The sequence below is a fragment of the Ceratina calcarata genome, unplaced genomic scaffold, assembly GCF_001652005.2.
Source record: "Ceratina calcarata isolate Rehan_Ccalc_2016 unplaced genomic scaffold, ASM165200v1 scaffold48.2, whole genome shotgun sequence".
NCBI classification, from domain to species: Eukaryota; Metazoa; Arthropoda; class Insecta; order Hymenoptera; family Apidae; genus Ceratina; species Ceratina calcarata.
The window spans coordinates 2,802,577-2,826,108 of NW_017172225.1; the positions used below are offsets into that span (position 1 = coordinate 2,802,577).

The following is a 23,532-nucleotide window of genomic DNA, read 5'->3' on the forward strand; positions in this document are numbered from 1 at the left end:
TTGCCAGTTGAACGATATTAATGGATCGGAATAATACCTGCCTCCTTTCTCTACAATCACGAGACGGAGTAATACTTAAATATTATTTCCCGAAGATCTCGAGATGCTTTTTTCGATTTTTCGCTCTCGTTCGAGACGTATAAATTTTTCCCTCGACCGATTAAGAAACGCTCGACGAACGACTCGAGTGGTTGAATATTCGACGAGGGAAAACGATTTTGATTCTTCCTGCTTCTTAGCGAATTTAAACCGATTTTCAATGGTAGTCGGCCAAGGGTTTCTTCACGGGCCGATTCACCCTCCGCGATTATGCGAGCCGATGAATTCGCCACCGGTAAATTCGAACGACGCGCGACGCGGGCTAAATTAAAGATGCTTCCGACCGTTTTTCGGCCGACACCTCGCGAACTCGAGTACACGACGATAAAATTCCCTCTTTAATTAATTTCCTCGGAGATTCGTCAATGTACCTTTTATCATAATATCGACGCGGAAACGTTTCAATAATAAGAATGCTCCAGGGAACGAGAATCGTCTGGTACGACAATTTTGGTACGACGTACTGACAATTTTATAGGTGCAACGATCGTTTCGACTCTCTACCCACCATTTACGTCTCGCAACACTTTAGCATTGTACCGGCACTTGACCGACTTTTTCACGAGGAGTTTGCTCCCGTGCTGACCCTCGTGACTCGAGACGGAACCGACGTAGTCAAAAAGAAACTTCGAGCGAAGTCGGTTTCGTTACTCTTTATGAAAAGGAGATTTGAATCGCGAAATTTGTCAAGCCGATTAAACCGATTTCCCGATACCTTCGAGACGCGAGGATTCCCGCAAAAGGAACAAATTGCCGCCCCGGGGGTAGAAAAAAACGAAGCGCGTCGCCTCGGCGAGAGGGAATAACGAAATTAAAAGCGTCTGCCGTCGCAGCTAGGGGTTGCCCGGGGCTACCGGGCCTGACTGAATGAAAATAATAGAACAGCACCACCGACAGCAGGCCTGGCATTGTCCGGAATAAAGTTTACGTTTCGTGCTGCCCTCCTCGTAGCCACTTGCGTGACGCTCTTATTCTGTTCCCTTTTCTTTCGTCCCGGTGTCACCCTCTCGAAACAGACTCTGACGAGTTTCGAAAACACTACCCTCCTTTCCCTTTATGCGCGTCCCCAAAACTCTTGCGAGACGAATTCTTCGAACGAGAGACTCTCCTAAAGGTTTCCAAGTATTTCCATTACGTTCTACGTTCCATTATTCCCATTTCACTTATTGGATTCTTCATTTTCGAGTTCCAAGCAAAGTACAGTAGCTTCTAGTCTTGCCAACTTACAACGATCGCTCACTAAATTTTTGCTAAACCCGTCTCATGGCTTGTTCGCGTTTCTTCTCTCGGAACGGGAAAGCTCTTGCGGGAACAATAAAGGATACCACTTTCGAGCAAACGAGAAGAGCAGCACGAATTCCTCGGCGAACCGAGTACCCCGGTGTCTTCGAACGCGCCTGTCCTACCGGGCATGGTTTTTAGCCGCGTGGAATTCGTAAACGCGACTCCGCTGTTAGATCTTCGCATTGAATCATGTAAGCCGAGCTTCTAAGCTGCAATTTTCGTTGGAAAGGGTGTGGAATTCCCGCGGTTCCCAATCCCACGAACGCGGTCACCGTTTACGTCGCCTCGTTAATTCATCGCGAAACACATGAACGAAATTCATCGTTTGTACCTTTTACTCTGAGAAATAAGAGTCAGATCCTTATCGATCGTTTCGCGAACGAAAGAGCGGACAAATTGCGAGCGATCGATAAAAAGGGGGATGCATGATTCATCGGCGCAGTCTGTTCGCTAGCAAACGCGAATGTAACGATATTACCAGGAACTCGACAATTGCGGTATTGTTAAGCACTCGGGGGTCGAACGAGTAGACGCGCAAATAATGGGGGAAAATGTTCGTCTGGCGACGCGTGTGCGCGCGGGTAGCGTCAACGGGGGAGGAGGACGCGGCGAGGGTGGAAGAGTACGATTCCGTCGTATATCTTCGATGGTAGACACTCGACACCGTGACGGAAGGTCAGGGGGTGCAAAGTGATTCCGAATGGAGAAAGAATGGCAGACATTTCGGGTGCTGCAGCGTAAGCGTGATACTGATGGCGTTAGACGAGGCTTTTTGCAGAGGCTTCAGCCCCCGCGGGACCTGAGCAGAGAGAGTTTGCATGAATGAATCGAAGTCGAGAAATTGATTTCCGGCTCGGACCGACTTCTGTTCCATTAAAGCGATTCACGTGCGACGCGATCGTTTATTTCATCGATGCGCCGATCGTGGACGTTATGCGTTTATAGACAAACTGAAACACGAGGAGTGCACGTAATGAACCCCGTGTGACGACGAATCGATTCATCCAATTATGAAACTGACCACTCGTTCTCATAAACGTTGCACGGGTAACGGTGATAGGATACGCGGATACGATGCGACTGAATACGGGGCTGTAGATTTCATTTTTAAAACCGATATCGCGAGAGATGTGCTTCGCATAAAAAGCGACCGGCGAGGACTGGTTCGGAGAACATCGGCCTCTCTCCATCTGAGTGTCAGACGTAAATTCAGATAACGCGAACTAATGCGACGAGACGAAGTGCACGCTCGAGCACGGATAAAGGGAAACGAGTTTGTATTCGAAATATCAGAAATATACGTTCCGCGCGAGACGATCCGGACCAACTGGTTTCCTGTAAACGATGTATCGTCGCAGCAGCGCTAGCCGAATCGCACTACGAGAACAGCGAGCAGGCGAATAAGAATCAGACGGGGAAAAAGAGGGCCGAGATGGAACAGGGGATGATTCAGGATTTCCTCGGACCTCGGACCATGCTGGCGCGTCAGCAGATATCTTCTCGTACGACGAAACTAAAGGAACGGTCGCCGGACGCAAAGAAATGTAAACTGTTCGGAAATAATATCACCGTGCAAATGAAAAAAAAAGTGTCACCGTTCGAGAGGGCGGGACCACTTGGAAAAAAAACGGTTAAAAATTCCAATTACTCGCTGCAGGGAAATGAATAATTCTACTGAAACGCGTACGAATGGAATAAACGGCGCCCGGAGTAGGTTAATAACGGACGTGGACGTTATTAAATCCTTCCCCCATTGTAAAAGTCGTGAATCGAATGAATGCCCGTCACCAAGCTTATTTAGCGTGACTTATTCACGTCCGATCCTCGAGTCATTGCTACGTCGTCGTCGCGTCGGCTACGAGCGACGCGAGAGGCCGAGACGGGGAACGGGTCGGCGTAGGCCGAACGAAAACGAGATTCGAATATTAATTGGTCTTAATTATGCGCGGCAGAGGACTCGTTTTAACGCGGAGCAAACTTTTTCGCCACGAGACCCACCCCTTTCGCTCCTCCTTTCACGACGGACCTGACTCGCCACGAGAGTACACGGAGCCCTTTAAGAGGAAGTTGCCCGGCGCGGAACGAAAATGGTCCCCCGACGAGCTGCTTTGCCATTGTGGTCCATCGAATTTTCCTTTTCTTCCTCCTCCGCGAGAAGTTTCGAGTGCCGGTCCCGCTCGCGGCGGACACGTTTCAATTAACGTTTTCGGTTTCCTTTTAGGAGATCCCCTGATCAACTTTGCGTCCCACGATTTAATGAACGGTGATCAGCGGAGAGAGCCCAACTCTCTCCCTTCCCGCCTTCAACTCGACTCCCGTCGACGTCGAATGAACCAAATTTTTGCGAGCAAACGGAAGGCAAAGCGACGACTCGATCTTCAGCTTCGACGATGAAAAATTGACTGAACTCGACATCGTAGAGACTCGGAACGTACAATTTTTTTTATTCGATCCGATGCTACGTAAAATCAACGTTCCTTTTTTTTAACCGGTGCTCGTTTCCCCGAGGGCGTTCGACCGGGCCGGGTCGTTCCGCCGAGCTTTTTTCCATGGACAGCCTATTTAGCCCGTGGTACGTGGATACGATGTAAATGCGGCAAGTTACGGTTTGCTAGCGTGGCTCTCCCCGAAAGTTTCAATCTCCCGAGGCGAGAAGGAATGCGATTAAGCGTTGATGGCTTCCTAAATGCAAACAACCCCCGAAAACCGTAATCGCCGGAGACAATCACGGGGCTCGCGACAAAGGGTAGACAGACTATGTTTCACCGAAGAAGAATAAATGACGGGAGCACCCTCCGAGAGAGTGTCAATTAAGCGACGCCTCTTAATTCGTCACTAGCCCTCTCCTCTCTGTGGAAACAGTTTGTCCTCGATCGTCTAGCGAACAACCCCTCGACGGCATCGATTCGACTCACCCATATTTTCTACATCAAATTTATTACAATTCGTCACAAGCGCCACGAGCTTCGTTGAACTAAATTAAGCGTCAATTTAAGAATTCGTTCAAATGGAATTATGGAAGTCTGACGACCAACGTCTGGGACATGGTTCGTATTGCGTTCCAGTGTTTCGTAAGTTGAGAAATGGTAGAATAACGTTCTGAGCAAAAGTAATGCGACTCGCGTGACCAAGCGCAAACTAATATCAGCTAAAAAGAAGACGGACGAAAAGGAAAAGCTTTTCCCCTTCTTGTTTGTCCTCCCTGTTTGCCGTCTCGTTCGCACATACCGTGTTCTCCCCCGAACCGGAAGCTCTTTGACTAAGAAGAAAGGTCGTAAATATTATAGAATATCCGGCGCGCAATTGGAAATTTATTTCGGGCAGATCTCAAGAGTGGAAGCATAACCATCCTTGAATTCTTCACTTTTTAAAATAGAAATATCTGTCGCAAATTCTACTTCGTTCTCTATATTTAACAGAGGACACCGATCGATCGATTTTCAAAGCGACAAAAAGATTCGAAATTCATTTTGTTACATTCTTCGCAATGAAAAATGAGATGAAAGTGAACAAAATTGGAAGTTGGACAATTTGTCGGAGAATAACGACAGTCAGTCGGGTAATAAGAAAACTTTCGGCACCGATGGCATCTATTAATCTGGATTAATTCTCTACCAGCCAATGTTCCATCTATTCCTCGCGCAGAATTCCTGGTAGACCACGATAAATATGTATAACGATAAGTAATTAAATCGCTGAGAGGCTCGCTGGGGTTTCTCCGTTGTTTCAATCGACTCGAGACGTGCACTGCGCGACGATAAACAATACTCGTTAGAGAAATTCTATTTGGAACACTTCGAAGAGGATAATGAAATCCGTAATACATTGAGAACTGACTAGGAGGAGGGGAAAGTAATTTCGACTGACGACGATGAACACTTCCTTTAAGAATCTCGACTGATCATTCGAAGTTCTAGTCAAGGACGCAGAAAGCGAAAAGCGATGGTAAGAAATGGAATTTTCATTAGCTAATGGAGAGAGCATCGTACCGTTTGGTCCTCATAATAATTTTTCGCCCTTGCGAACAGCGAGGAACTTTAATCGCGCTCATTGATATTCCCGGAACTTTTGAAAATCGGGGAATCGAACTTCGTAGACCGACCGGTTATTTTTTCTTCTCTCTCTCTTCTTGTGTTAATAAATTTTTCCAGAAAACCGCGGCCAGGGGGGAAAACTTTGCTCGTCAGGCGTGTTCGTATTAAAATTTTTACGGCCAACCGAGTGGAAAACTAAGTTCTCCCCGTCCCGGCCGTTTCCGAAGTGTGAACTTCCATATAAATCCTTTCCTTGCTCTCGAAGGAACCTCCCGTTAAAAGAGCGAACAACTCTTTGTTCGTTCGCTCCTTCTCGCCCTTCTCTCGTTCACCGTTTCTCAACACGAACAGACACTGGTCGCATCATCTTTTCTAAATCTTGCCGCGAATCAATTTGGAAGGTTTGATCGATGGCGCAGCTTCTTGCGAGGACGGTACGGCGTCTCATATCCGAATTTTACGATTCGCGACGCTATTGAACGTTGGCAGCTGTTGCCCTTCGTCGACGTGGCCCGGAATTCTCGTACAGGCTGTATTAAACCGTGAAAAATGGATTCTTTGATCCGATCCTTCGACAGCTCTCCTTCCTCTTTCCCGTTCCCGTTCACAGAGTCCTTGTGATTCATGGTCGACGCATATCCAGTGTATTACTCGAGAAACGATATCGCGAATAGCGCGTGCAAATCGCGATTCGAGTGGCTCCCGCGTTTAAACCGTCGCCGTTGTTTTCACGGCAGAAATTTACGCGAATCGCATTCACGATCGTCGAGAGATTCAAACCGACGGATCGATCCATGATTCACGATTAGAATTTCCTAAATTATGGATCCTCGTCGTAATAAAATAAGCACGCGCTCCACGAGAGGAGAGTCAGCGCAGTATAAATATATCGCGTCGAATTGATCCTGACGTGGGGAGGAGAGAAGCTGGCGTTGACAAATTGGTATGAACAGAGGAGAATACTGAAGTGAGCGAAGGACACGAGCGCACGAGAGATACCATGGGATTCCACCTCGAGATATCTACGAATTCTGTTATGATTTATATTCAGAGGATCACCGTTCTACAATATATTCCCCTACGACGATATTCGTCGAAATTGTTTGAACCCTCGGACGAATAAGGTGAACCTCTCCGAGAACGATGTACGACTATTTGCGCTCGCGAGTACACAGTCAGTAAAATTCTCGCATACCGACTACGAGCGTCCGGCTACCGGAGATTCCCCGACTCAATATCGAAACGTCGTCTCGAGCTCGATGGTCGAGCGCGATTGGAGGTTGATCCATCAGACCAGGACACGTCGATTCCGGCGGGCGAAACTTTCTCGATAGTTGAAGACAGACGAACGAAGACGAAGGATGATTGGTTGGCTTTGGGAACGACTTGGAGACAGCTCGAAGACACCGGTCCGTCGTGGACCGATGTACACGGATCCCTTTAGCGGTGAACGAAGGCCCGATTCCAATTCCTGATTCCTTTGCCCCGCCGAACGCGGTTCCCCCCCTCCGTTCCACTCTCGGTGGCGGAATCGTCTCTCGCTGGGCTGGCCGCAAACAAGGAGGTGGGCAATTTCGGGGTTGCTCAGCATTTCTACCCCCGTCGGACCATTCCAGGGCACCGTACTCCCCTGTGCTCTTCGATCTCCTCTCTCCTCGTACCGCTTCGTCTCGCTCTCTCTGTCTCCCGCCCGCGATCGACCGCTGTGCGCGACCCCCCCGTGCCAGATGCTCCCACATTCCGCGAGGTCTCGGGCGACTTCATTGCCGCTCGTTCGGCGATCTTGCTGATTTTGGAATTCGATCGGGAGAACGATTCGTCCCGGCCCTTTATGGAATCACCGGTATATCGAACGTTTCCCCCTTCACTCTTCTCATTTTTAGAAAACGAGATCGTCTCATTTGTGTGTTTCGTGCCGTACGGCACGTTTCGTCGAGTATGAGCGTCTGACGCTTCCAAAGTAAATCCAGTTTCGGCATCGCGTTCGGACACGCAATACACGACGTCTCGTTATGTCAAAGAGCATAAAAATATGTTTCGGTGAAAAGAAAGGAATTAAAAAAAGACGCGCTCCAGAGGGTCGCAAATAATTGTAAACGGTCGCGAACACGTACCGAGCCATTTTCACGTTGGCCCGGTCGTCCCGCCGCGGCGCTCATTGTACCGTCCGTGGATCGTTGCTGCAAGTGTATCGGAAATGCCGCCCGCTACCGTTTCACCGGCGTGGACCTTAACATTTACCGTTGTCCAGGTCAATGCCCACGCAGCGTGTCGTGGAAACTCACGACATTTCCGGTGCGACCGAGACCGTCAGCTTTGTTTCCGACTGTCTTTCCTCTTCTTCCTCCTTGCACGAAATCTTACGTTCCCGCTCTCTGTCGTTCTTCACGCGCGAATAGTCTGCCGTTCGTTGTCGACGTATCTTCTCAAAGCCGAGTCCAAAAACGGGGCATCGGTCATACTTCGTGTGGGATTTTCTTCGTATCTCGCGTTTAATAAACGGGTTCGGGGAGATGGAAGGAGGTACTCTGTATTCATGGTGCACGCAATTTTTCCTGTCTCGTTTTCCACGTGAACAGAGAAAGGGTAGATTCTCGCTAAACAGCAACGACGCTTTCGAGGAGAGTTTCAGAAAAAATGAGCTCTTAATATTCATGAGGTCACCTACGACGTTCTCCTTTAATTTACCATTTCATTTCGTGTATAAGATAAAGACATGGAAGGTGTAACGTCTCGAGATTTTACCCTCCTTAAACTCGAATGTTTATCGTTATCCAGGTAAACCCGTGAAAAATATTATGGTCGCATTTTTTACAGGTTCCTTATTTCCGCTTTCTTCCGGTCGATAAATAACGGCTCTTAAGGAGCACTGAAAAATCGTGGCAACAACGGTTTCCAGGTGCCCCGAGCGAGCAGGAGAGAGGGCGACGGTAAAATACTACGAGCCAAGCCCCGTAACTTTTGAGACGCATCCAGCTTCAGCGACGAGTGAGAAGAACGAACCCTTATTACCTGGCACAGGATCCGTTTCCTAATTTCAACGAAATTACGATCTCGGCCAGAAATGCCTACACCCATCTTTATGCAGATCGACACCTGCGCCAGGAGCAATTGCACGAACGAGACGTAGCCGCCGACGAAAGACCGCGTTTCCTTCGTTTCGCTTCACCGTTCACGACCCCAGTCCGACCATGGCCCCGGCCGACCCTTTCTCCTTGGCCCAGTTCGCCTCTGTATCTCGCCTCCTTCCACTGGTTCACTGGTTTTCGCGCCGCTGAACGTTGAGCTTCCCGCTCGGACTCGAAGAACCGTGGGAGAAGGAAGACGAGGAAAAAGAGAGGCGAAAAGGGTGGTAGAAGGCGCGCCTGAATTTATGCTTCATTCGTACACGTTAGGTATACACACTGAGGAGGAGAACGAGTCGAGCGTAAATTATGGCACTCTTGAACGCGAACACCACCCCCGGACCTCTTCTCCGTGTACTTCAACCTCGACCGAGCGAGTTCCTCGTTGCGAGAGCCCCGTAGCCCCCGCGGGGCTGTCTTTTATTTATTGTTTTAGACCACCCTTCCGACGGCGCGAGAAACTTAATTTGAAAAAAAAAAATTGACGTCTGACCCTGAAGAGAATCCCCCGCTGTTTCAAAGAATACAAAACCGGCGGAGCCGTACGAACGACTGCTCTCGATCGTTTCCATCATGTACGATTGAAATTTCGCTGTAGCGTATCGCGATACGACACGATTTGTCACGTGTCATTGCGACACGCGACGCGACGCTCGCTAATTTCTAGAAACGGAAGACCAAAGGAGAGCGATCTATCTTTTACAACGTCAACGGATAAAAGAGTAAAAGCTCGCGGCAATTTTCGCTCGCAAGACCTCTTTTACCATTTCTCTTTTCTTCCCTCTCGACTTTTGACTCTCTTAAACCCTCGTTGCGGAGTATCTATGCCGGGCTGTTGATAGACAGACGACGAACCGTGAATCGGGAACGCTCGCGAGAGTTCCTGTCCTCAGGCTCGTTTGACGTTCCAGCTTTGTATCGGATTAACACGCCTCGAGCTTCTTCACAATTTTACGCGTTTTTAGAATGAAGCTCGAGAGCCTTCTCGTACTTCGTTTCCAGATCGTCCGACCCAGTAAACAGAACCGTACGAAGAACCGGTCCATTTGCTGCGCGTTCCGTGTACTCGACTCGTTTCATTCGTAACGCGTCGCTCTTCTGTGAGTTTGAGCTCCGACAAAGACGAATACTTGGACGACTGGTTCATGTTTTTATAAAAGTATACCTAAACGATACCTCGACGACGTTAGGATCCTGGCTACCGTAATCGGTATAAAATGATCGAGCTTCCACCCCCTCGGCGCACGTCTGCTCGTCGTACCCCGACAGTACGGGAAAACGTTAATTGACTAGCTCCGTCGCCTCCGGTTTTCGAAGCGAATTAGTCGACGGCGAATCCGTTTCAGTCTCATCCTCTCAGACCGCACCTGTTTGTCCTCGCGAAACCAACCGTCTTTATGGGGGTCGCGTTCTTTTTCCGAGCTACGTCTCGTTACGGTGTTCGCAGACGGAGGAAGGGGCGCGAGCGACGAGAAAGGGGTGGATGGGTTCTCGACGAGCCATCGAGAATTCGAGTCGATCCGGGCTGGCGTCGGGGCCGACGCGTTACACGCGTCGTGGGGCTGTGCTTAATTAGCCCGCCATCGAGCCAACTATTTAATGCTGTCTTCCTCCCTGTCGGGAAACGATCCGCGCAGCGATTTTTTCAGAAATGAATTTCGATTTTTCGTTCCCGACAGGCTGATCCGGTCGTCGCGAGGCACGTTCTTCGATTATTATTCGTCTTATTCCGTGTATTTTCCTAACATTTTCCACGAAAACAAGAATCAACAATTACTGAGAAATTCTTTCCGCGTCTCGCGGGGAATAATTCATGGCAAACAGAGGAGGCAAATACGGTGATCTCGGTGTACTTTAAAAACGACGACCCTTAATCTAGTTCAGACTTCAAGGGAAAATATGGGAGATAATCATAGCCGACGGAAGAAGATATGAGAATAATCGATAATTAATTTGCGACCGTGGAATCCTTATCTGAATGTCTGGTGGAACAGAAGGTGGTAGGTAGCTCCAGTGTTACGTGTTCAATGTCGACAGGAGGGTCTGAAACGGTGTGTAATTACGTGCAACGAGCGCGAATGATAATTAACACTATAACCGGTCAGGATAACGTAACTTCGTCAAACAAATGGACTCGAGAAAGCGAACGAAATTCCGTTTTGCGATAATACAAGCTCGTACGAACTGGTGCACGTAGTAACGAGACGGAAATTAATTAGATCCTCTTCATTTCGCCGCAAGAGAAAATATTGACAGAATTTTTCCGTAAAGTAGATTTGCGAAACGGCGTGGTTTAATTAAATTTCATCCATTTACATGGTCAGAATCGCGAGATGGTGTTCAGCGAGATAAACTCGTGGAGACGAGACATGATTTTCTACAAAAATGATCCAGACGAAAAGCAGATTAACAGAGACGAAAAGGGACGGGATCGAATTCGATTTGAAATTAACAATAAATAACGCAATTCGTGAAGACGAGCAGCAGGGAGGATTAAAGAGAAGGGTGCGACTCGATATTCGAGACTTCTTTGTCGCTTTACGCATTTGTATTCGACGATCGTTCCTGTCTAATGCCCTGCTTTTGTCTCGACGGTGCCGAATGGGAAGGACGAACGATCTTCTTCGAGGAGAACGTAATGGCCAGGTCGGAACACTGTTTTCGTTGCCTTTCTTTTTCGTCCAAGCGGGAAGTTCCTTGCGAATACGAGAAGACACAATCAGATAGAGAACGAGCTCGTCGCTTTTAAATTGATCGAGTATCAGCATCGCACTCTGTTTTTCTATGCGTCAAACGTCGTTTAATCGTTTTCTCACTGTACACGGTGGAAATGCTTCTCGATCGATGAAATTCGAGAGAGTCCTCAATCGACCCGATGCGTTCACTCGTTGAAACGAAGCCGAAGCTTCCCCCGAGCGAGCGTCGAAGCCGCTACAATTAAATCCGAAGTGTCCACTCTCTTCTCGAAAGGACACGGTCCGATCTTGAGAGGACAAAAGCAGAACGATCCACCCTCCAAACGTTTGCCATGAAACGACCCTACTCCCATTATACAAGTTCGTCCATTCTTTCTTTTACCGAGACGAAGCACGTTTCTATCCTGTCGCTCTCTCTTCTTTCCCTCGTCCTTTTTCCGCGCCGCGGCAGCCAGTTACGAACCGCACCGAGCCCCGTATTTATGAGGGATTCTCCGACCGAGGAAACAGAGTACACACCGTCAATTTCCACCGATCTACCCTCTCGCGGCCCTCCTTGGCCGTCCCAATTTTTCCGCCCCATAGGTTTTAACGAGGAGCTTTCGCGGGAAATGATCGTTCTTCATCGATAGCCCCAAGTAGGCACTACTAATAGCGTTTCCATTCGGCCACCTCTTCACCTTTATTTCCTACTCTAATCGTTCGACAAATCCTCAGTAGTAATTGAAACCGTGATGAGACGTTCGTTCAATTAAGGATACACCGAAACATCGTTCGAGGGGAACCGCGTGCAGTGCTATTTTCTTCAGTCGTTGTTATTTTTCTCGTGTGTTTCATTTTCCAGGAGCCGCAGCCGCGTCCCGGGTCTACGTGGACGCGTTGTCTCGATTAGCACGCCAGGCACAACTGGGTACATGGGGCGGTTCCAAGGACGTCGGTAAGTTTTGCAATCTTCTTATCGTCACTGTACCGAAAACTTGTTACCCAACTGGAAACTTCGTATTTTCGGGAACCGGCATCGACCGCGTTCGTAACAAACAGAATTCGTACAATACGCTTACTACGCGTATCAATCGTTATACGAAATATTCTGATCCCGGCGTAAACCCGAAAATCAGCGAGAACTTTTGGCTCGTGGTCGCGGTCGAATTTCAGTGCGTAATTACGATTGATTAATTAAAATTTGTCACGTAATTATCGGGCGTTCCTGGTCGGTTCTTAAGCGACAGACGCGCCGACGGAGGTTAATTAATTAGCGTGGCACGCGTCATTAGACAGGCAAATAAATCAGTGGATCGTGATCAACGTCCAGCCGTCGTCGACGGTAAATTTGTTTGTCTCCGCGCGTTATGCTCTTTCCCAATTCAACGTCGCAACTTTTATTTGCGATGTCTCGCCATAGCGACACCGCTTTCCCATCCGTTCTTCGTTTCGATCCCGTCTCTTAATTACCAGACTGGCCGCGATCCATGATAATTGCTTCAATTACGGTCGACACGGCGACTCGGGATGTTTGTTGTAAATTAATAGAGAGCCGGCCGGCAATTAAAATCGGGCCGGTCGCGATTGATACGCGGGCAGAGCCGCGTTTTTAATTGTTTCCCGGCATTTTCAATGGCCGACGAGTACGGTTTCGTTCCGTGTTTTAATAAGAATTTAATTTTGTTTTCGCTCGTATCGCTGATTCGTCGGCTCGATGTTGTCGATTCGAGTGTAACAACTTTCAAAACGAAAACCGCTTTCACGAACGGAGACAAAGCCTCCATTGTGAGCTCGTACATTACGTTACGTACTTCGAAACGTATTCCGTGGCGATGAATTCATACCGGTAATGCGATAACCGTACAGTGATTGATGAAACGATTCGTGGCGCGTTATCGCATTAAAATTTGCTACTCGATAAAGTGTAACAAGAAACACCCTCTAAACGGAGGTATGACGATAATTACTCGTGTAGTAACGTTTCCATCGTTCCCACGGAATTTCGATCTTTATGCTGCGATCACACAAACGCTGGATAAATTCCGTCCGACCAGCGAAGGTCCTCACAGAAACCGTGCGGTCCTTCGACACACGAGCATTCAAAAAACTTCTTTAACGTTCCAATCTGAAATCGTTTATACAGCATTGTTCTCGTTTCTCAAACATCTCAGCCGTGCTCTTTGAGTACATCGCGAAAGCGTAAACACACAGCTAGTTTTTTCTCTCGAACGAATTAACACTCGGCCGGTTGGTCGATCTCAAAGGATCGGGCAGCGAGCGCGAAACGAGCGCGCGAGGAGACCGGGCTCTATTTTTTCTCGTCTGCTTTCGACGAAGTTTGGCGCGTCGGCGGGCGCGAGGAACGCCGACCGAGAGCACTCTCGTGGCTTCCAAAGCCAATAAGGGCTCACCCCCGTTTAACCGTATCTGGTTCTTTGTCCGTTGAACGTCGGGCAACGCGAAAAGGGGATGGAAAAAGTTGCTAACAGGATCATTGCAGCGTGATAAGTGTACGTATTAAGTCCGGGTCGGCGACCTCCTCAGGAGTTTCGCATTCCCTTCGAGGAATAAGAAAATAACGACGCGAGACGACCGGAGGCAGCTCGGTCTTACGAAGCTGCCCAAGTGCGACCGAACTTTTATTTGTTTCTCTTCACCGGGGAGAAGAACCCCGTTCGAATCGAAACAAACTGCTCTTTTCTTCGTTCACCGTTTCTGTTAGCAACGCTTTCGGCGCGACCGTGCTTCGCAAATATTTGCCCGGAACGATCGAGTACAATCTTTTTTCCAACGACGACTCGTGTCCGATGTCCTTTTATCGTGACGCGATGCACAGTGATCTTTCGCCGACGTCGAACGGTGCGATGAGATGTACGACGAGCTCTCGCTTACGAAACATGCCTGTATACGGAGTCGGCTCATCTCCCTCGGTCAGTGGTCGAAGTTGACTGCGATCGGTGGTCGGATAGTACGTCCGAGCCCTGGACGTAACCCCTGTTAACTGCATACGAGATGCCCCCGGGCACCTTCCAATTTAAACTCTGTCCGGTGTGTGCTACCTCGAGATGGGGTTACCATATTATTATTTGTCGTTCCGACTGGTCACGACTGAGTAGAGAGCGGATGAATTACGGTCCACGTTTTTACAATCGGAAGGGTGTTCTTTTTCCAATTGAAGCTCGCCAGATTTTAATTGTTCCATCGGTTTTCTCCTGCTCGCTCGGAGTTATTTTACGACGAAACGGGCTCGAGAACTGCGACGAGCGTTCGAAGAAAGAAATTTATGAAACGCGGGAATTGTCGCGCTCGAAGGCCGGTCGGAGTTTCTTGCGACGGTCGATGGCCAGCGGACTGGAACATCTTATTACTCCTATTTGCTCGTTTGGCAATTTTCCAGTTTACGCCAATTTGCACTCGTTTAAAGAGATGCTTTCGACCGAACGTTCCCTCCTCTGTTTTCATTACACGCGCCTTTCCAATTTATTCTTTCATCGACTGGGCACAAAGGGGCATCTGTGAGACGTTCGTTCAGGCGAGGCGAGCCGCTCGAAACAACGAGATGGCTCGTCGCAAGCTCTGATTGATCGAACGTCAAACGTCGACCTCGTGCTAGAATCGCATTGGGAACGTTCTTAGAGCAGTCGACCTGGATCGCATCGACAGTTTCCCTGAGGGCAAAAAGGTTTCCTTCACCGGCTCTCGACGAGCCTTCTCGCATTTGCCTCGGCCGGGAATTCGACGTGCTCGAGTTTAAATCGACGGACTTTTGTCAACTGCGAAACGACACACGGTTCAACTGAGCTCCTAGAGACAAGAACTCGATCAATTTAGACTCACGATCCTTCTGTTTCCGGGTCCCCAATTCGAAACTAAATTAAACTTTTAATTGTTTGAACAGAGGCGAGAGGAAGAGAACTCTTTTATCTCGCGACTCGTACAATCGCCTCTACTATTTTAAATCGCGTTCCACACGATCCTATTTAGAAAAAAAGAAAAACGTCCAACGATCCAACAATGATACGACTACTCTTTAAAGTTCGCTCGATCGAACAAACGGAAATCTCGTTTTTAATCGTTTCTACCGACGTTGCCTACTATAACCGAATACCTTTCTGGGTATTCGGGAGGAAAGAGTTCGTGTCTCCTTGTGAGGAGGAGGACTCGGGAGTGAGGGAAATCAGAAACTTATTAAATGAAATACGAAAATATGTAAATATATTTAAAACATATATCGCGAATCAGTCTTTACAACGTTCGTAATTCGGACTAGATCGGCAAAATTATAAGAGATTAAATCACGGTACGGTGCCAGACTAACGGCGCTTTGCGTACATTAATGCACAATGTGCGTACCCGCGGTTCCTAGGCGCATGTATATATATAATGAACGACTTACAGATCGAATCTGGAAAACGTCCTTGCTACGTTTCGCACGCTGATAGAATACGCATTCGTAGTGGCCACCCTCGCACGTCTCAAATCACACACACTTTGGTATCGGATAGAATTCAGTCTAAATATCAGATTCTTAACAAATCGATTCACAATAGCTTCGCGTAACAGTCGCCTTTGTACTCGTTCCCGAACTTATTCGTATCGTAGAAGGATTCGAAGTGCCCGTCGGTTACGGGATCGATCGTCGATCCTCGGATTACGTAACCGGCGGTACCTGCGCCTGCGTAAGGTCCTCGGACCTTCCCGAACGTTCTTACGCGTGAGGGCATATGTAACCGGCACAACCGGGAAATTTCTACGGTTACACTACCTACATTGGTCACGTTCGACTAGACGACGTTCTCGAAAAGCTCTCGGGTTTAAGCGCGGCAATCGCAGTTGCCACGAGTAGCCAGACAAATTCAGATACCTATAGGGATTTTAAGCGTTTCCCGGCTTCGTTTACCGGAAGTTGCACGATAAAACGGGGACTGGAAGCCGGCGAGCTTTTACACCAAATTGCGTTACATTCTGTAATACGCAGGCCTTTCCATTTCGAGAGACACCGAGCTCGGGCTCGCAGTCAATATCGATCACTTGAATCATCAATTTCGCTGACACCGAGCCACGAACTAGGCGCATTTTAATCACGCAACAAACGAGCCAGGCCGTCGTCGCCTGGTCCAAATCACACCTACGCGAGATCGAGAAATCCTCGTGCAATCAACGTTTTCATCGATTCAAATTTCACGCACAAAAGCGTCGATGAAACGATACTTTATCAGTTGGGTATTATCGTATTTTCTCTTTGCGAATTTGACGAGCCGAGAGTCGCTCACGACGGAAATCAGCGGGACAACGAAGAACGAATATCGATCGACACGGAAAACCAGTCGACGCGATTAAGACAATTTCGCGGACAGATCAACCTCGATGGGTCACTCGACTCGAACATCGTCGGGCTCGTTCCTCATCAGCGAGATTCATCGTCCCCGCAGCAGTCGACATCCCGCTGTTTGATCTGATGATCCTTTCTAATTCTAACCGGGGAACAGGCGGTCGAACTTCCTGCTACCGGTGGTCTCTTTCAGAGATCTCGCTCGACCTCCACCGGGTGTCCCGCGACCTGCGCGTTCGGGAAATTGAGAAGTCGTGTTCTACAGATTGATCGAGGAATCATCGATCGGTCCTCGTTCCCCGCTGACCCCGTTCAACCCGGAAACGTGCTCAGTTCCTTTATCGCGTTCCTTGAGAGCTCATCCCCTACGCTTTCCTGACGTCTAAGTTGGACCGAACAGACCATGGGAAATTCAAACGAATCGCGATCGATCGGATTTCAGCGATCGACACGTGTCACGTCCGAGTGGCACGGAGTGCCCGAATTTCTGGCTCGCGTTCATCGTTTACGCGGTATATACATAATATTAAGATTTACACGTGAGTCCAGCTGCACTTTACAAATTTGCATTCGCTCGTTTGCGTTACAAATTACGCTTCCGCATTTATTCGCGATAGGAACGGCCGACCGGGCCCGTCTCTGCTCATTTGCTCGCGAAATCCACTGTTTGCACACGTTTGTCCCAATTTTACCTGATTACGGCCAGTCTGCCGCGAATTATTTGTTGCCTAAATATTTATTATCCGACGCACGATTTCCATATTCATACGACCGCGCGTTACGATGCTTTATTATACGGTTCGTCCGGAGGCTGTAATCGAATTCATCAATTATTATTAGTTCTTTGCGATAGATCATCAACCTAAATGAACGTGTACATTTTCAAATAATTCCATCGGCAAATAATGGAATTATTTATTGAGCAAACAATAGTGGAGGTAATTAAATACGCAAATATTGACGCTGCGCGATTATATTTATAATAAGTGAGACAAATTGAAATCAACTTCGTTCGTACGCGTACTATGCAACGACCACGCCCGGTCCGAGCTCTTCCGAAAATCTATTCGTCGAACGGATCAGAATTTTTCTACGTTTTTCCGCGCAGCATACGTCTAGGCGATAAATCCATGGAAAACGTCTTACGCGCGATTACCATACCATAACACGTTTATGCCAGCAGGGGGTGCGACGATAGTGAAGAAAATTCGTTTTCCGCTGCCCTTAACGGGCAACCTAGGCGCGAGGCGAAAATACGATGCTCACGACGTTAGAAAGGGGGTGCCGGGTGGCGCCGAAATGAAAGCGTGATAGCGAAATTGGCAATATCGCGACTTTTCCCTCCCATTTCTCTCTCTTACCTTAAAATCGATCGGGTTCCCCCTTCGGCTCCGCGAACGTTTTCGACGACGACGAATCCCCTACCTCGTCGAGATCCACCCTTCGAGACCGTAACGAGGTTGTCGCGTCAAAGATTTCATATTAATTCCACGATCAACGGAAATTTACCGTCACCCACTGCCAAACCGTCGTTAATCTCATGAACGTCTGTAGAATTTCCAATGTATCGAACTTTATTACGTTTTACTTCCGCGTCGACATCGACGGGCAAAATCGTTCGCCGTTCCGTGAAAACTTGTGTATATTTACTTAGAGTCATGATACTATCTTCAATTTATTTGCACGAAGGAGTTTTACAAATATACGTGGCCGGTCGTCCTCTACAATTACTCGAACGCGCAACAGCGGAGCAAACAAACGATGCACGCTGAGTAATTTCATTAATAGCAAATTACTGTAAATGCGCCCGGTGCAATGCGCGTCGAGTCTCTCGGAATTACCGTTAAAAATCTGTCACGCATCGAACGTATTGCTCTCCGTATTAAAATCGAGTCGTGGCAACGTTCGAACGACATCGAAGCACACGACGTCATAAAACGAATAAAAAACGTCGATCGCGCGATAGGCTTAATAAAATCGGAGCGCGCGTCATGCGACTCACGCGGAGAGCAAATAAGAAAATGGTCCGTGAAACGTGGCCTGCCGTGAGGATTATTTGAACGGAGGCGAGGAAGCTCGCGACGTAATCAGCGCTCGTTTAAAGCGCCGCGGCTCGATAATTTGGCTCCAGTAATTTTATGCAATTATGCGTATTACCTCGGGTTTGTACCGTTTGTACGTGGACAGACGCGAAGGGTTGCGACGCAGCTGGAATTCACGGGGCGGATTTCGGTGTCCACGTGTCCACGCGTCCACCTCTCTCTCTCCCCCCCCTCTCTCTTTCTGTTTCACTCCCGTGGGTCACTGGAAATGCCGGTTCGCGTCGCACCGCTTCGTTTCACGGTAAAGTGACCGCGCGTTAACTCCCATTCGTTACGCGTTTACATTATTATTAAAGCGCATTTACACGGCCGTTGGCGTGGGCGCCTCGTGGAATTTTAATTTCGCTCCGAAAGCGCAGCACGCGTTTCCTACTCCTCCCTCCCCCGCCTGCCCCCTTATCTTCGGAGCCAGGGGTATTAAAAGTCGCAGTGGAACGGCATTTTTATTCAGACCCTTCGTTCGCAATTTTGGTCGCCCTACGCTTTCGCCGAACGTTCGTCTTCCTCTTTTTCGTCGAACACTGAGTACGCTTGTCCGATCCTTCTCTCGGCCGTTCCTCCCGTCACGGAATGAAATTACAGTTACGAAATTCCGAGTTTACGAATCGGTGGTAATCATTATCCACGACGGATGAATCGAGGCGCGATGAATAGCGGCGCTTTGCATCCTTGGCCAGCAATCTCGGTCGTCGATCAATCGATCCAACGCGGACGCGGTACCGATGCTCGCGTTTAAATCAAAGCGCGTGGTCTAGCACGCGTACTGGGAAATAAAGTTTTCGATGGCGAGAGAGAGAACATTGCTGGCATTCTACCGATGTCGATATCTGCTCAGGCTTCGCGCGAAGCTGAATAGTCACGCCGCAATTAACTCGTATTCAGCACTTTGATGTTGCGAGCCGAGCCGCATTATAGCGTGCCGACCGCGCGGCCGCATCTCGTCTCAATTGTACCGGTGATCTGAGCCGATGAAAGGATCGCTGACTGCGGTCGGTCCGAGGCACTGCAGACACGGCAATGTTTATCGAACGCTACGGGGATACCTACCCTCCGCTTCGACAGAGAATATTGGCTGCCGTAGCCGCGAAATCGATGTGCAGTTGCACGTTGCGCACCGGATTCACCGTTGTTAGTTCGCCAATTCCGCTCCTCCTATTTGATAGTCAATGCGAGCGCGCGCTCGGATGACGGCGTGTTTGCGAATCGAGCTCCCCAAAGGCTTATCTGGCTTTTTCAAACCCAATCGTGACAAACGGTCTTACATGTGCACCAACGTTGCCAGACGCCTCGGTGATGTTAAATAATTTCATTTTATACGTCGATGGTAATTACGTTCAGCAGTCGAAAACCGTTGACGAAGTTTACAGTCACGCTTTGGCCCCGACGATAGTCACTCGATGGTACTCGTGTTTTCACGAATGTTTCCAGCGGATGATACTTTACATCTCGTCGCGTTATCGCGTCAAAGAGACGGTCAAGTATCGCGCAGGTAAACAGAATGTGCTCGAATTATTTACTGGCGCAGAGATTCCGATAATTTGCCATTGCCGTTGTTCCGTCGACGAAACGCTCGAAAATTACTGTCGAGTGTCCAGGCACAACGGTCTGAGACACAAGTGCATCAATTTGATACTCTAACGAAATATTTCTACGACTCTTCTCCTGCGCCTCTTTCGATCGGTGATTCCTCCTCACCGAATACCCCGATATCAAACGTATTCCAGAATTATTTTCCGTTTCGAGAATTGTTAATCGATTTCCGTGAACGAGGTATCTCCTGTTCGTTATCAGCTATTTCCTTTCGTCTGTATACATTAGTAGACGGAAGTTCAAAGAGATCGTCGTCGGTCCAGCCGAAAGTCAATTACGTCTCTTCGTTTCTAAAGCAGTATAAACATCGGCGAAACTTTTTAATAACAGTATTTCTGAGAGGGAAGCTGCTTATTTGAGAAACAGTCGAGAGTCCTTTCATGAGGACTATCGAGGCTCGTTATTGCGAGCGATGTGACATAACTGTTCAACGTACTTACGCGGGTCGGATGGCTGGCTACGTTTCAAACGTGATCTAAGCTCATTACGTGAACAGCACCTGTAAACGCATATATTGTTTGATAATCTGTTATAACTGCATGTTTAATACGAGCGCGTTTCGATAGCCGCCGCTTAATACTCCACGCAATTTGTACGCGGGAATATTATATTAACTTCGCTCGTTACAGTTGATAACCGATAATTGATGCTTCCCGGCTTAATCCGGGGGCTTCGGATTTCAAGGTATTTCCATCCGGCTGTAACGCGTACAAATTTCCTCTGATATTTCAGTCCAAACGTTCGTAGAGCGTTCAATCAATTTACCTGGAATTTTTACCAATTTTACGACGGCGAGCAAATTAAAATTTCAGTCCGATGTAACTGTGATCGGTAGAAATTTGGTTTCGAAACGATTCTTGTCAGTTTTTTATCATCACCGAGACCGGGAAATCGCTCCGAGGTGCACTCGAGTCTAGATCATGCGTCAGTTACGCACGGGCCGAGAATTTAAGTGGTACGAGTAAACGCATAGTCAGACGTCGCCTTAAAACTCCGTCCCCAACGAAACCTACGAACCGTACGTACGGCAAGTCGGTTACGAACGCGTGATACCATGCAGAAAAATAAAAAACGACGCTGTTCTTAGTGAAATAGCGACTCGAACAATGAAATCGACTTTCGTTCCAAACGGACACGGGTCGACGATACAAACGTCGCTTCGGTTTACGTGCATAGGGCCGACCGCTGTACGAATCAATTTAAGTCCCTTCGTTGAACCGCGGGAACCACTCGAAGCTCGTCGATCTGTCGAAGCGCGTCGTCTTATTCCGTACACACCGCGGTCGTTGCTCGGGCACGATACACGAGCGGCGCGGTCGATGCAAAACGTGGGCAAACTAATCAAGGAATTTACAGTGGAGTACCGAGTCGCTGACCAACCAGGGGGTAACGACGTCGGTACTGGTAACTGGATCCGGGCGGACAGCGAGATTCGCTTCACACGTCAGGAGCAGAGAGTGTAGAGGTTGCGATACGGGACAGGGGGAGAACGTAGACGGACCGTAAAGGACATCGGTGCCGTGTCCTTGCTCCTGGCACGTTCCTCCACCGAAGATCCCGGCCCCTGGTGGAACACGAAGAGAACGATAGCTGGTGGTGGTACGAGGCCCACTTAATTGCGTCTGGCCGGCATTGCACGTATAATGGGCCAAGCGGCCGCGCGGGGGATGCTCGACTGCCTCGGCAGATAAGGCTGCCAGAACAGCCGGCGAGAGGGTGGGTCGTTCCTTCGTTACTCAGTTCGTTCGTTCTGCGGTCGTCCTCTTCGCTACGAACTCGGACGTGAATACCCGGTCACGACTCGTCCCGAGATTCGACCCACTGCTCCGCTGACTCCGAACTACCGCGGCTTCGTGTCTCTTCTGAACTTTGTCGGTTTTACTCCGCCACGAATCAGATCTTTCGCGACCCGTCGCTACGTCGAATCGTCACTGTCTCGTCTTTCGATGTTCCATCCATTGTTCGACACGTGCCGCGTTCGGCATTTGAAGGAACGTACGTACGATCGATATGGTTCGACGCTTCAGCGTTCCGAGGAACGACCCGTCCCGTCGGCGGAGACGAGGGCGCAGGAATCGGTCAGGCGTGTGACCGGATCGTGGCCAAAGCCCTGAAACCGTCCCTCTTCCGTGTCCCACGGGGGTGCCAGCGCGGCTCCCTCTCGCGACCGCTTTTAATCCACATAAATGACTGGCCTGTCCCACTGCCATGAACGTTGTTCAAAGCCCTCGATTTAAGCGCTGCCGTGTTTGTTCGTGCGCCACCGTACGCACCGTGAAAAAACCGAGTCAATCGTCGATCCTACACCGCGGCTTGCGAATCATCGTCGGCCAAGTTTTCTTTTCGCCCGTTTCTCCACTTACGCAAAGCCCAGATCGTGGCATACTCGTGATTCTCTCGGTCTTTTAAAGAAGGCGAATCACTTGGAACAGAGAAAGGGCCGACGTCGACCGTCAAAGAGCGGTTCGAACGAACCCTCGACTCCGTTCGACTCGCAGGCTCGACTTCCGTCTCAGAAATCAAAAGAGCAAACAGAGGGTGGAAAACGTTCGACGGGGTTAACCGGTTCTTTGTTTCTGATCGTTCCTGCAAGAGTCAGGGAAGGCCGCGACGGTGGCGTTAACGAAAACACTCGTTAAGGTGATTAACGAGCGGGGGAACGCGGCCGGAACGGTGTACCGCCGGTGGACGCTATTACGAGCTTTATTAATTGCCATCCTCGTAGTAATTTGCCTCGGCCCCACTCGTCCCGGACGAGTAGAGAAGCACCACCGGGACGATGGTTCACTGCCGAGTCAGTCTGACAGATTCCAGTGTTTGTCTTTGCGGAAGGCCTTTTCCCAAAATTCCGGACATCTTGTATACACGCGCGCTGGACACATACGCGATAAATGTTTGCGTTTAGATACACCGTGTTGATCATAGTACAACGTCCAGCGATGGAACGGACTTCGGAACACGTGTGTTTTGTCTTGTCTTTCGCGCCGGGTCCTTCGATCTCCATACTCGTACGTTTCGTCGCGTCACGATACTCTCGAGCAACGTGGAAAACAGTTTTTTGAAAAATCTGATTTGAAGACTCGACCGATTTCACCAGGTATAGAAAAAATTGGTCCACGGTAAACGTCACTGTGTATCGTTAAATTGGTTTGCGAAACCACCTCGATGCCGATCGATGCGATTCTGAAACAAGGTTAAAACAATTTCCGAGACAGCGAGCCGTGCTCTGTTCGATTTTATGATCAAATGAACCGAACGTATCCAGGGACATCCCCGGTCAGCCGTGTT

General features: G+C 48.9%; 1 protein-coding gene across 1 annotated transcript in view; it reads left to right on the forward strand.

Annotated features, from left to right (window-relative positions):
• The window catches only part of IRSp53 (Insulin receptor substrate 53 kDa), a 106,681-nt gene that overhangs the window by 54,816 nt on the left and 28,333 nt on the right, over nt 1–23,532 (forward strand). Inside the window, exon 4 of the mRNA XM_018029435.2 lies at nt 12,083–12,175. Coding sequence (XP_017884924.1) covers nt 12,083–12,175 — 93 coding nt within the window. The remainder of the gene's footprint in view (nt 1–12,082; nt 12,176–23,532) is intronic.